This window comes from Diadema setosum, chromosome 5 (genome assembly GCF_964275005.1).
Source record: "Diadema setosum chromosome 5, eeDiaSeto1, whole genome shotgun sequence".
Taxonomy (NCBI): domain Eukaryota; kingdom Metazoa; phylum Echinodermata; class Echinoidea; order Diadematoida; family Diadematidae; genus Diadema; species Diadema setosum.
The window spans coordinates 17,323,928-17,336,771 of NC_092689.1; the positions used below are offsets into that span (position 1 = coordinate 17,323,928).

Genomic DNA, 12,844 nt, shown 5'->3' on the forward strand with positions numbered 1-12,844 from the left:
GGTGGGGTGGGGAGGGAGTGTGTTTATAAGATAATATGCAGATCATTCGTTTCGAGAGAATCAAGTTTAATGCTTACATTCATGACTTCTTCCTATTTTGTGACTATTTTCATCCAATTCCCACTGACATTGCTGCAATTACTTTGAATAGGATTCTTCGCATGCATTCCACCTGATCGATCGCTATAGGAAACCTGCAGCATAGCACTGTGTTGAATCACGTTACTAGTAATTGGCCGGTAGTATTTTAAAACTTACACCCACCGGATAATCCGCGATTCATTACATTTGTGAAGGAAATACTATCATTTTTTTTTTTCGTATGAAATGCAATTGTGTCTATAATAAGCGCATTCCTATTTCATTCATATTTTTAATCTAAGTTGTTTATGTGGCCATTTTGGCAAAAATTACGAGAAAAAAAGTGGGAGTTACATTTCGTAGCTTAACAGCTACGTCGCCTTCTGAAACTTCGACCAATCAGATCTAATCTAGCGCGTTCATCACAAGTGAGATTGCGTATTTGCACCGAACTTGCGTTCGGTACGCGCTCGAAAATGGTACAAAATCAAATAAGAATTTTCACTCTGCCCCTTGCTGTATTTGCGTGTATACGCAGAGTATATTAGCGTTAGCGTATGCGTGTACAAGAGCCTACACATAATTGATGTGTAAATTTCATCGTCAGACTGGAAGAAATCGACATCGAAAGCACGACAAAAATGAAAACAAAGGAGAGCGAGCTGAGTAAATTACCGCATGCAGTGCCGGCAGTGTTTGGAGCGGAAAGCAGTGAACAGGAAAGTTGTGAAGGTAATTTCTAATGACAGAAAGTCAAAGGCAAACGTGATAGAATTTAGAAATGTTACTCAGACAGGTCGGTTACTGACCCTGAAAGTCACCTGTAAAGTATCATGAAGGTCACAAGGAGTCTGATCGTCAGTAGCACTAGCTAGCAGTAGGCTATTAAGCACCTATCTAATGACCTAACCGTTAGATGTTTCTAACCCTTAACCCTTATTAACGTTAGAGGTCTAGTTAACGTTAGATTAGAAACTACTATTCTACTGCTCGTATCGCCTGCACGGCTAACGGTTAGTGCTAGGCCCTTAAGTTAGGGCTTAATGTAAGTGGGTTCGAGAGATTGAATAGGGCCTAGGCCCTACATGTTAGAATCTAACGTACGTTACAGATTAGAACCCAGGGAGCTAACGTTAATAGGCCTATTAAACGTTAACGTTTTAGGCCCTACCTCGGTAGGAACAAAAACTTTAGGGACAGTCCCAAACTATTTAAGTATTTTGAGCGGTTTTGTCATGAACTTGAACTCTCGCCTTGAAACCAAGTTACTGCAATCATGATGTAGATCATGAATGATGTAACCATGATAGTTAGATCATGATTGATTGATGTTGATCATGATGTAGATCATGATATACCAAGGCCTAGCCCGACCAGACGCTGTTTAATACGCTAGTCTATGCGAATACGACTGGGCTGTGTATAGTTAACCAAGGCCCTAACTAAGCCAAAGCCTAAAAAGAAAGGGTGAAAAGAAAACACTGACTCAGTAACGTTAGGGGCAGGGCTAACCCTGGGCAGCTGGGGCACTCCTAGTTGTTAAGTATGGTTGAGGGGTCTACTGCGCGCACAAAAATTTGTGATGCTCTTAACGTTATAATAGAAATTATTCCACAATCATGCCTGAATTTCTCAATAAATATCACAAAAATGCAGAAAAATCACCTCCCAGAATCTCTTGATGATTGATACAGTGACGGAGTGTCTAGTGCACTGTCGCCGTTTGTATGTCGGACTTTTATGTATTCAATTTCTCAGGGTAGCCTAGGCCTATGTAAAGGTCGCGCAGCTGCCCTATGTACTAGTTTCATGCGTGAAAGTGTCTGCCCCTCTGCGGCTGTAACATGCTTCGGCTTTTGTAGATCTAGGCCTAACGTCAATTACCGCTAAGTCGCCATTTGTGTGTAATTCCTATAGCACTTCCGCGTTGGCGAATCAACAAAAGGCACGGCATTGGGCCGCCGCCCATAGCCTGCCACACATTGTTAGCGTGTGTGTTATACACACACTTCAATGTAGGATTTATTTTCCGTCACCGCGTTTGAACACCACCTTCATTGATCTGCCACCTGAAATCCATTCTAAATCAAAAACATCCTTGCATTAAAAATGGTTTTGTCACTTTTTACATATGGGAAAATATATTTTGATTACAATCATTTGTGTTTTTACGGAGAAAAAAGGTGAATTACGAATACATTTTGAGGGTGAAGAAAATCCGTCGCGCGAGCTGATTTCCGATCGCGGCGCGATCTACGTTAGATGTGAATGTATGGCGACTTAACAGCGGTGGCGGCTTAATGCGACTGTACGTTAGAATATTATAAACGATCGATCGAACAAATTACGAAATCTATCGCCTACGAACGAGACAAGCGAGACGACACGTCTAACAAGTTAGAGTAGGCTACACCCTAAGGTAGGTAGATTCTAAATTACAAGGTAAAAAAATGGGAAATTTAGTGAAAAATTTGTTCGAAATTTCTTACCTGCTTCCTTCTCATGTTTAGCGGTTGTCAGGTATGTTTATTCCATGGGCGTATCGGCAAATTTTGCGCTTAGTCCTATGTATAATATTGCTTGCTCTACGCAGTTTCGTTATGCGCGACCATTAAGTCCCTGCGCGAGATCTAGTACCCTTACTATACACAGTAGGGGCCGGCCTAGGCCTAGCTTCGCGTTTGGCGTTCGGCGTTTGGGCTGTGTTTCGCAGTTAGGGGAAGGGCCTAGTTAGGCCTACCTCTGACTCTGAGTCTAGATTCTGGCAAGTGCCTGATAGTCTCTAATGTAACCTAGAAAACGGAAAGCGCTTCTGTGCATTTGGTTGGTTGATAATCTAACTTTAAAATTTACGCACTCTTACGGTTAGAATCTAACGTGAGATCTCTATCGCTATAGGCCTAGATATAGAAATGTAATGTTGGGCCCCATCTCATTTACATTGGAGGCTTTTTATGGATCGTTTCTAAAGAATACCTCTCTTTTTACGATAACAGATTCCAGTCCTAGTCTAGCATGCAGTGCCTCCCCGTCAGACACCCCCCAGCAGAGCTGGCACCTTGCTGTGGCCCAGGACCAGAACAACCCAAAGGGAGACTCACAGCCCACAGTGGTGGCCTTCCAGCCCACCTCCCAGAGGCAGCACCCACAGGCTATCACCATGGATCCTCGGTGAGTCCCTCATCACTTTTGTTTATTTGTTCATTTTTCATTCCTCAAAAACCAATCATTTTGCGGAATGCTCTACAGAAACACTGATATTTCTGCAAAATCAACACTGCTGAGAATGCATGGCAGACTGAGTGGCATTTAAATCCAATGCCAGTCCAAGAGTAAAAGATATAGAATTAGAAATGACCACATTAAGATAATCATAAGATTTAAAAGTTTTACATCTTTTTCTAAATATCAAAGTTGCCACACTTAACCTAATCTAATCAACTTCTGCTAGGAAGAGCAAAGTGCCGGGTTGCAAGTCTTGATTGTCTTTCTTTAATCTTAGCAAACAATTTGAAGATTTTTTTTTTTTAATTCCTAAAGGAATTCTTCGGTATGATAGTAGTTTTATATATAAGTTTTATTATTGTTTTTTTTTTCTATATGTGAAGAACAAGGATTAAGTGAAGGATATTGATTTCCATTATTCTTCAGTGTGTAATACATTGTAGTCCCAACTTAGTAATTTAGTCACAGTGTTTATTATGTAGCTCTTTCTTGGACCATGCCATGCACTTTTCCACATAGAACTTCTTTCACATCTTGGGTAGATTAGCTTTAACAAAGTTTTTAGTACCGTACTTTATTTTTACACTGTTACCACTTAGAATGTTAAGATTTCAGGGATACCTTATAAAATTAAAGAAATATTGTATATCTGTGTTTTAATGCTGTATCTTTTGATCATATGCTTTTACTATTCACAGTTTATATTTCATGGAATAAAGTGGAAATCTTCTTACATTTGAATCCTTTGTTGTTCAAAAGTTGGAAAAGAATATTTGAAAGCTTCCTTCTTGCTAGATTTAAAATCAAGTATTGAATTTGCAACATATTATATGTATATTAAAAGATCAAAGTCCAGATTTTCCCAAAAAAATATGCACCATTTTTTGTTAATGCAGATATAATGAATTACACAAGTTTTATAAAGGATTTCTCCAATATAGAATATACAGAGTGTACAGTGAAACCCAGAGGTGCCAATTTCATGACAAGATGAAAATTTCTGCTGCATATTCCACTGGCATTTGATGGAATAACCATGTGCACATTTGCAGTGATACACACTTACACACACATGCACACTCACACACACACACACACACACACACACACACACACTTTTTTGGTTTATGATATTCTTAATTTGAATTTCATTCAATATCAGGTCCATGTTAACTATGAAATCAATATGAACATAAATGAGCAGCTGTATTCTTCTCTCTTGTGCTACTAAATATTTTTCCCCCTCAACATACGGTACGGTACAATATATTTTGGTGTTTATTTTTGTTTTTTCAAATCGTACCATGTATAAGAGAAATGACATACACAAACACACACACACACACACACAAACACACCCACTCACACTTACAAAATGATGATAATGATGAAGATTCATAGCATTTTTATGGTGCCATATATCTGTTAAAAAAAAAAAAAAAATATATATATATATATATATATATATATATATATATATTGAAAGGCACAGACACCATTACAGACAAGGTGAAACTAAAATAGAGAACAACCATTTTGAATATTGAAATGCCATGCTACAGTTACCAGGCCTCAGCTGGGGTGGCAAGCCTGAGAGCCCAGCCGCTGTCCCAGTGTCAGCAGAACTTCTGGCGTCCCTTGGTGTCAGGTGCCCAGGTCATCCCCCAGCTGCCTACTTTCCTCAACTTCAACAACAATGGGGCAGCTCAGACCCTGGCCCACACCCTCGCCGTCAACTGCGCCCCACTGCAGCGCCCTGCCGTGGGACTGGTACAGCAGGTGGCCGAAGCATTCAAGCAGAGCTCCAAGAAGGAAATGCTGCCCTCGGAGGTCTATGCTGAAATGGAGTGAGTGTTAAAACCGATTATAAACAGTAACTTTTTTGTGGGTATTTGCTACTGGCTTGGGGTGGGGTGGGGGAAAGGGGAGAACTGTAGTATGGTAAACTTTGTGAAACAAGGTACTGTATGCAATTTATGATCACAATATCTCAAAACCACAGATCATGGAAAATTTGTTTTAAAAAAAATCTATGAAAAGCTTCCTGTTAAGAGATTTGAAAAATCATGATTATCTTTTTTTTTTCTCACTTTTTCTCACTGAAGTACAAGATGACAAAGATTTTAAAAATATGATGCATTTCCACTTTCTTGCAAGTCATTCATTCACTTGAGACAAAATTACATTGTCTGTCAATATCTTGACTACTGAAGCAAAAGGAAGTGTACCTCAGACCAATCCGTTACATCGACACTTGGAAAGGAATTTCACTGTGAAATTCATTCATCATGCTTGTTACAACTTGTCTGCAACTAAGAATTAGAGGTTTGTGACTGGATTTTTTTTTTTTAAACCAAATCAGCTTTCATGTAAAATTTGCTCATTATCTTCCTCTCAGCAATGTTGTTTGGATATGATATGCATTTGAAATGTTACAGATAAAGTGGGCAAAGGAAATGGCATGTCATAAACTCGAATAATCATGGTACCTATAGGAGAAGAGCAACTTCCATTCCTCATAGATATTTCAGTCATTGAAAATGCATGTGTGTATGTGTTTGTTTGTTGTTGTTGTTGTTGTTGTTTTTTTTTGGGGGGGGGATTGACAAAAACTAGAAGAATACTGCATATGAAAGGTGAGCAATGCCATTTCCCATTTGGTTTTGATAACAGAACTTGCTTGTCGGGAGGTTTCACAAATCTTGATGTATTGTCATTTTACTCCTTCAGGAAAGTCTACCCTTACTACAAACACATTGTTGGCCAGAAGAGAAAGAGCTGGATGGTAAGAACTCTTCTCTTTAGTTTTCTGTACCATATTTGCTGGAACAGAATAACAGCTTACATTTCTCGTGCAAAGAGATTCTGACAAACAGATGTCCAGTAATTTCAGGGTTTCCCTTCAAAATCAGTTAACCTCATGCATCTATTGCTGTAGAACATGCGATTGTTGTGATAAAATGACATCATTACTTTTTATAGTTCATTTGATATATACTTTTGATGAATGTGAGTGAACCATGAAAAAATTAAAAGAAATTATTCATTACGTGGCATTTGTCTGTAAAACAATTGAAAGAAAGGGTCACTCCATTTTGGGAAGTTTTGCTTCTGCCATAGAGACATTGTATGTTCATACTAAAGTGCAAGCTTTATGGAAGTGCCTTGGCAATTATCTTTATGTGTGGTGGGTTGCAAACATTTTCATTTCATTCAGTGTACTTCTAATCAGATCAGGGTATACTTTTACAGTCTGTGGCATTAAACACTCCATCTATTTCCTCTGTAACAGAGTTCGGTGCGCCATGCTCTCACTACACCACGCTTCAAGTCCCGAAAGCTCAGTCCGGATGAAGGCGACCACTCCTCGCGCCGGGGTTGCCGCTGGTCTCTGAACGAGAACTGGGATGAGAGCACCGCTGCTGTTCCCTCCATCCGCCGACGCTCATCCTCAGGCACGCCTAGGGGAGCAGCCAGACGCAAGCAACGCCTTCTGGGCAACACACGCAACGAGTACCCGCAGCCGGTCTATCACATGACTCGGGCCAATCCCATCATTTTCCAGCAGCAGCAGCAGCAGCAGCAGCTGCCGGCCCAGATCACGCCCCAGCCCCAGCCCCAGCCTTTGGCCCATCCCATGCAGGCCACCTTCTCTCCAGGACCGACGGGACCAGTTCATCAGGCCGCAAGCAACATGTACTACCAGGCCTACCGCTCCCCAGCAGTCGGCTACATGATAGGGGGCCAGAAGTTTCCCCTGCAGCAGACCGCCTTGCCACAACTCAACCTTGGCCAGTGGAATATGTCAGGCTTCCCTGCCTGCAATCCACAACAGCAGCAACTCTTCAGCAACACTGGTAAGACTTTACTACCTCATGTACTTAGATTTGCTTGAACTTGCATTTACCTTCTGTAGCATGTTAATAATTGTAAGGTGGAAAGGCCTACTCTGTTTCTTAGCCTGTTGAGGACAAGTCCCGAGTATACTCGGGCAATTGTCAATGTTAAATGCGTGTTGTAGCAAAATCAGCCTGTCCTCAACGAGTTAATATGTAACATGGTCCTATATATGTCATCCCTAAGCAGCAACATATCAAAGAAAGAATTAAAGGTGCATGGTCCCGGTGTTTTAGTCAAATGCGTACGCGAGCGCATGGCGCAAGTTTTCCATAGAGACTAGCTGCGTTATTGACTCCTCTAGCACTTACGCTGTTGCCCACTTCCCCAAGTCCGAAGAAGTCCGATTCACTGTAGTCAGTGGTCAGATCACAGTTCGGCTCATGATTCGGCTGAGGGGGGTGACAGCTCTAGCAAACTTCTTTTGTGATGTCATAATGACAAGCACATATGCACGCACCCTGGCATTACTATAGACTGCGCGATGTGCAGAGAAGACAACGCAGGCAACCTTACTTAGCAACACCTACGCACTTTACTCTTGATGACAGCTCAACTTTGGTAATCTTCGTATCAATACTAACGATGATCGGCAGTATCATCAACAGCGCCCTCTACGCTACTGGGACTATACACCTTTAAGTGACAGTGAAACATACAGTGTGGAATAAGAATAAGAATTCCTGAAAAATTTAAATGTAGGGAAGTGTTTAAGTATGAAAGCAAAGAGGGCAAGGGAAAAATATGTGTACCTGTTTTGAGATATTGGATATTGTCTTCTGAAATTGCAGCTCAAGAAATAGAGTTTTAATACTGACATCACAATCTAGAAGGCAAGTCTGCGATGTGCAATGAGGCACTGGAGAGTCACTTTCTGTGTTTCAATATATCTCTTTGCATGACATAATAATGGAGGTATGATACCATTTGCTATCTTTGATGGTCACGGGAGTGGGAACCACAGGGGGTGGGTGTCATGTGTCATTCACCTGTATTACAGCATGCATGTAGGACAGATCACTTTGTAAGATGCACACCTAGCATTTTGCAAAGTGAGGTGAAGTGGGGTTTTGTACATGGATGAATTAATTGTGATGCTCTGAATTCTAGACCTCTTTGTTACTTCCCATCTGAAGGATGTTTGTAAGTGTGTGTGTGTGTGTCGGGGGGGGGGGGGTGGGGGGAGAAAACAAGGTAATAATTCACAACATTGAACGATTGGTCTTATCCGGCCTCAAATCATATCCACGGCAGGTTTGCCAGCCACTGAGTCACCATGCAAACCTTCTCATTTCTCATTTGGGATCTCTGGCAAGTTTCCTTCTCACTTCCTCTTTAACCCCCTCCCCCCTCCCCCTCCCCCTCCCCCCTCCCCCTCCCCCTCCCCCTCCCAATTCAAGAGGCTGCCTAGAGAGTTCTTATTTGACTATCCCTGGTAAAGCAAAGCGATATCATACTGTGTGACATTCAGTACCACTTGTGGGGTCTGAATCGCTTGCAAGGTGAAACATTCTTGGACTGCATGTCATCTAGTGGACTTTGTTTCAAGAGCAGTGTTTAACACGGCTTGTAGAACATGAATGCTCTTCTGCAATTTTGTGTGATAGGAGAGTGTGTTTTAATGATCTAACACTGGCGTGGCCCACCGCACGTGTCTGGTACAATTAAGACAGAAAGTCAACATATCTGAACGTGTCTTCCATATCTTCACATTGTAATTTTGTTCTCATGTTTATGGCGTGCAGGTTACTTTGGACAGACCAATGACTGTGTGCAAGCCCTGCAGAACAACACTGGTAAGCCAAGCATTCTTACCAAGGAATTTAAGGTCCATATCACACTTTGATCTTATTGAAATCATAGTCTTGCATGTCTTATATACTTTACTGTTTGGCTATAACTAAATTTTTCAATGTATTAAATCTGAAAAGAATCTACCAGAACAAAGGACAGGGTTTTAACAGGAGTTTTATGGAGCTCCTGTTTACCACATGACTTTGACAGTAAATCAAAATAATACTTCAGAATATATCTTTGAGTCATGAAGGAATCTAACCAACACCATAATTGATTTTTTGTGTGTGTGTGTGTGTGTGTGTTTGTGTTAATAGGATGATAGCTCATAGCAATGAATGACCAAGAAAAAAACCAGGAAAAAAAGGGAAAATTGTTTTTACCTTGATGTGCCAATGGAATTTTGCATTACCTTCCAGCATTCAATCAAGCTATCAGTGCAGCCTTGGTCAACCAGAACAACCACAACAACAGCAACAGTGGCACCCCGGTCATGGAGGCCCCCATGGGCCAGGCCCGATCAGTGACCATCCAGCCCAGACCTGTGAGTATCCACATGACGGAGCAGCATGCGGTACCAAACAATGACGAGTGCGCCGAGGCCCAGCAAGTTAACCAGAACCAAGGTCTGTAATCAAAACTCCATCACTTTAGACAGACTATTCGTAAGACACATAATTAGTGCTTATCAGAGTATACAGTCAAATCTTTTACTCAAGATGAATGGAGTAAATTCATTTTTTTTTTTTAATTCACTCTGCCAGCACTGAATTCGTAGATCATATGACTACACAATTTTGACTAGTGGAAGCTTTTACATGATCAGATATTGCAAGATTTTAAGGGGCTTCAGTATAAAGTGGACAATTTTAAAGACGGTCACATTCTTTGTAAGATTTTAAGTGGAACAAAGTGATAAGATATACTTGAAAATTCATAGGAAGGCAACTCCATAATGGCAAAGAGGTGGGACAATTGTCTGTATTACCCAGGAATAAAACATCAGGATGAATAGAAATCATAATGTTGATCATGTTTTTAACGTGTAAAGGACAAGCTGATTTTACTAGAACATGCCTCTTTGATAGACACCTGCTCAAGTGTCCTGGAACTAGTCTTCAACTGGGTAAAAATGATTCTTTTAGCACTAACATAAACTCTGTGGTTCACCTTAACCAGAAACTGAGATAATAAAGTTTCATCCTGTTTTTGCTGTCAGGCTTCTTGAACAACCAGAGTGAGAGCGACGTCCACGCCGAGATCAAGCAGGAACTCCGGAACCTGGTCTACGAGTCGCTGGACATTTGCAACGGGGACGGAGAGAGATCCAACGAGACCCCCTCTGTGGAACACATGGCATCACAAACCATGCAGCAGAATGCTCTAAATGTGAGTGAAAAAAAAAAAACAACCTTAAAGGGGAATGAGGCCCAAATATATGTGGGAATTCAGTAAATGCAGCAATATTAGAAGTACACATCAGTGAAAGTTTGAGAAAAATCAGACAATCCGTTGAAACGTCATGAATTTGTAGAGTTATGCTGCAGCCATCGCGGGATGAGAAGATATAAAGAAGATATGAAAAGAATTCAATGAAATTTATTTTTTTTTTTTTTTGTTTAGAGAAAGGAACACTTTTCCTCGACTTAAATTGTTACTGATATATATAGTGAGGGTAATATTATCCCCCCCCCCTGTTTTCTGAAAGAGGTAAGCCACATGCTCTTTCATTGTTAATTTTCTGTGTATGTTCTTGGTATCATCATCTGTGCTTAATATCTAAAAGTGTCGAAGTGTTCTCATCCAGCGATTGCTGCTCGTAAAGTAAAAAAAATCATAACTTTTGAACTGATTGTTCAAACTTTGCTGATGTGTTCTATCCATTTTGCTGCATTGTCCTGATTTATATTTGGGATTCAATTCTCCTACAGAAGAAAAGAGATGCATACCCCTATCTGAGACTATGCTTTATTGCAATCTCGCATGTTGCTTTCTTCTGCAGTAGATATGAACATGGTCTGTTTGCAAAGTAGTGCATGAATACTGTCAAAGTTGGACCAGCATCATGAACCTCAGATACTCTCAGTTCAGTTCAAATGAATTGAAAGTGCAAGAAGTTATCATCTTTTGTCTTCACAGTACTGAGGGACTTTAAACTGTTATACTTGTGGTTTGCACTTCTTCTTTGTTCCTTGGGTGAAAAATGCAATTAAGGTGCTTTGAACTGCCTGTGATTGGTCTTAAATTTTGTCTCATGCTGATATGACTTTGAAGATGCTTTGCTCCCGTTCTCTCTTTGAGAGCTAAGGTTTGAGGAATTGTAGGACATCAAAATTTCTAGGATTCTAAGAGGATATTTTTCATGAAAAGTCAAGAGTTTCACGATGAAACCTAAGTTCAAATAGATGAGAAAAGATCATGGCTTAAAAACTTCTCTGTCTGTGGTCTGGTTTTGACCACCCAAAATTCATGATAAGTATCACATCTCTGATATCTGCAGATTAACAGGAGCCCATCTAGTGCTAAGCCCCGCCCACCTCACCACGCCCAGGGGGGCTTCCACAATTATGCCTGGTCCCCATTGACCCACCAGCAGCGTGACTACCAGGAGAACATTCACTTGGCCCCCACAACCCAGGGGGAGCAGCAGGGTGAAGGGAGCTCTGTGGAGACAAGGGTCATTAGTGACCTGGATGGACAGCTTCTCATTGAAGCCACCGTCACCGACAAAGCCCAAGATAATGGATCCAGTGCAGATTAAACAACGCATGGTGTTTCCAGCATTGGTGCAAGGCCCGAGCTTCAGGTGTGTCAACTCATGTACAGTCCGACCTCTCTTATCCGGCCTCCCTTTATCCGGATCTCTCTATGATCCGGATGCGATCTCACTGTGATGTTTTGTTTGGCTTTTTTTTTTTCCAACTGAATAACTATGGAGAAAAGGGGGACTTCAAACTAAAAAATTCACATGAATTACATATCATATGACAACAAATTGATTTCATTCTGGTTAAGAAAAAAAAAAGAAATCCACCTTTAATTTTGCGCTGATAGCAAAGAAAGAGTTTAAGTGTAAGCTACCTACAATGGGTTACATGTAGCTACCATTGGGTAGGCAGCTGCATGTATTAAACATTGAGTCAATTCCCTATCCGGATGAGAGCTGGTCCTGACATGTCCAGGTAAGAGAGGTTGGACTGTACTGTCTAGCATGATAAAGGTCCCTTATTCTGAGACCAAAACAAACAATGGAATGCAATATCTTGTGTTCATATACCCCTCCCCAGGAACAACAATAAAGACAGAAACAAAACAAAACAAAAATCTTTATTACTTGTAGCATGTAAAGGTCCTGTCCAATGGTCTCATCACAGAATGTACATTGCCTGCTTTCTCATTCTTTGAATTTATCAAGTATTGTTGACGGGGGTTGTAACTTTGTACATGTTGTAAATATTTACTATTTAATTAGTGTGACTGAGGAGTGTTAATGAGTAGTGTCTGCAATCAAACCAATGGGAGTGTCATGTTTTGGACATACCCAGCTCTTGCCATGTTATTTAATATGCAAATACGTAGAAATGGCTGTTACCTGGCAATGTGTGAGTGCCATGGGCGTAAATCCCGGGGGGGATGGGGGGGATATATCCCCCCTGAAATGGAGGAGGGGGGGATGGCCTGTACAATCATCCCCCCCTGAATTTTGAAGAAAAAAAATGGAGGAAGCAGAAATGTAATTGTATCAATTTTGGCATATTGCATGACGTTTGTACGCCGGCCTTCAGACAGGTAACAGAGCTGAACAGTATTCTATCTTGTAGGAAATCGAATGCATAATTTTCTCAAG

The 12,844-nt window shown here is 40.9% G+C and overlaps 1 protein-coding gene across 1 annotated transcript; it reads left to right on the forward strand.

Annotated features, from left to right (window-relative positions):
- The first annotated feature begins 722 nt into the window (after positions 1–722).
- On the forward strand, positions 723–12,601 carry LOC140228755 (uncharacterized). The gene is made up of 9 exons (XM_072309032.1): positions 723–813; positions 3,078–3,252; positions 4,869–5,153; positions 6,037–6,091; positions 6,599–7,163; positions 8,949–8,999; positions 9,417–9,623; positions 10,217–10,386; positions 11,498–12,601. The coding sequence occupies exons 1-9, from the start codon at positions 723–725 to the stop codon at positions 11,756–11,758; spliced, it is 1,860 nt and encodes a 619-aa protein (XP_072165133.1). The 3' UTR covers positions 11,759–12,601.
- The last annotated feature ends 243 nt before the right edge of the window (positions 12,602–12,844 follow it).

What these genes read in the sequence shown, in the direction of transcription:
- LOC140228755 (XM_072309032.1), top strand. Translation starts at nt 723, where the DNA reads ATGAAAACAAAGGAGAGCGAGCTGAGTAAATTACCGCATGCAGTGCCG. An exon ending in AGAAGAGAAAGAGCTGGATG is followed by an intron (nt 6,092 to 6,598) that starts GTAAGAACTCTT and finishes CCTCTGTAACAG; the next exon opens with AGTTCGGTGCGCCATGCTCT. An exon ending in AGCCCTGCAGAACAACACTG is followed by an intron (nt 9,000 to 9,416) that starts GTAAGCCAAGCA and finishes ATTACCTTCCAG; the next exon opens with CATTCAATCAAGCTATCAGT.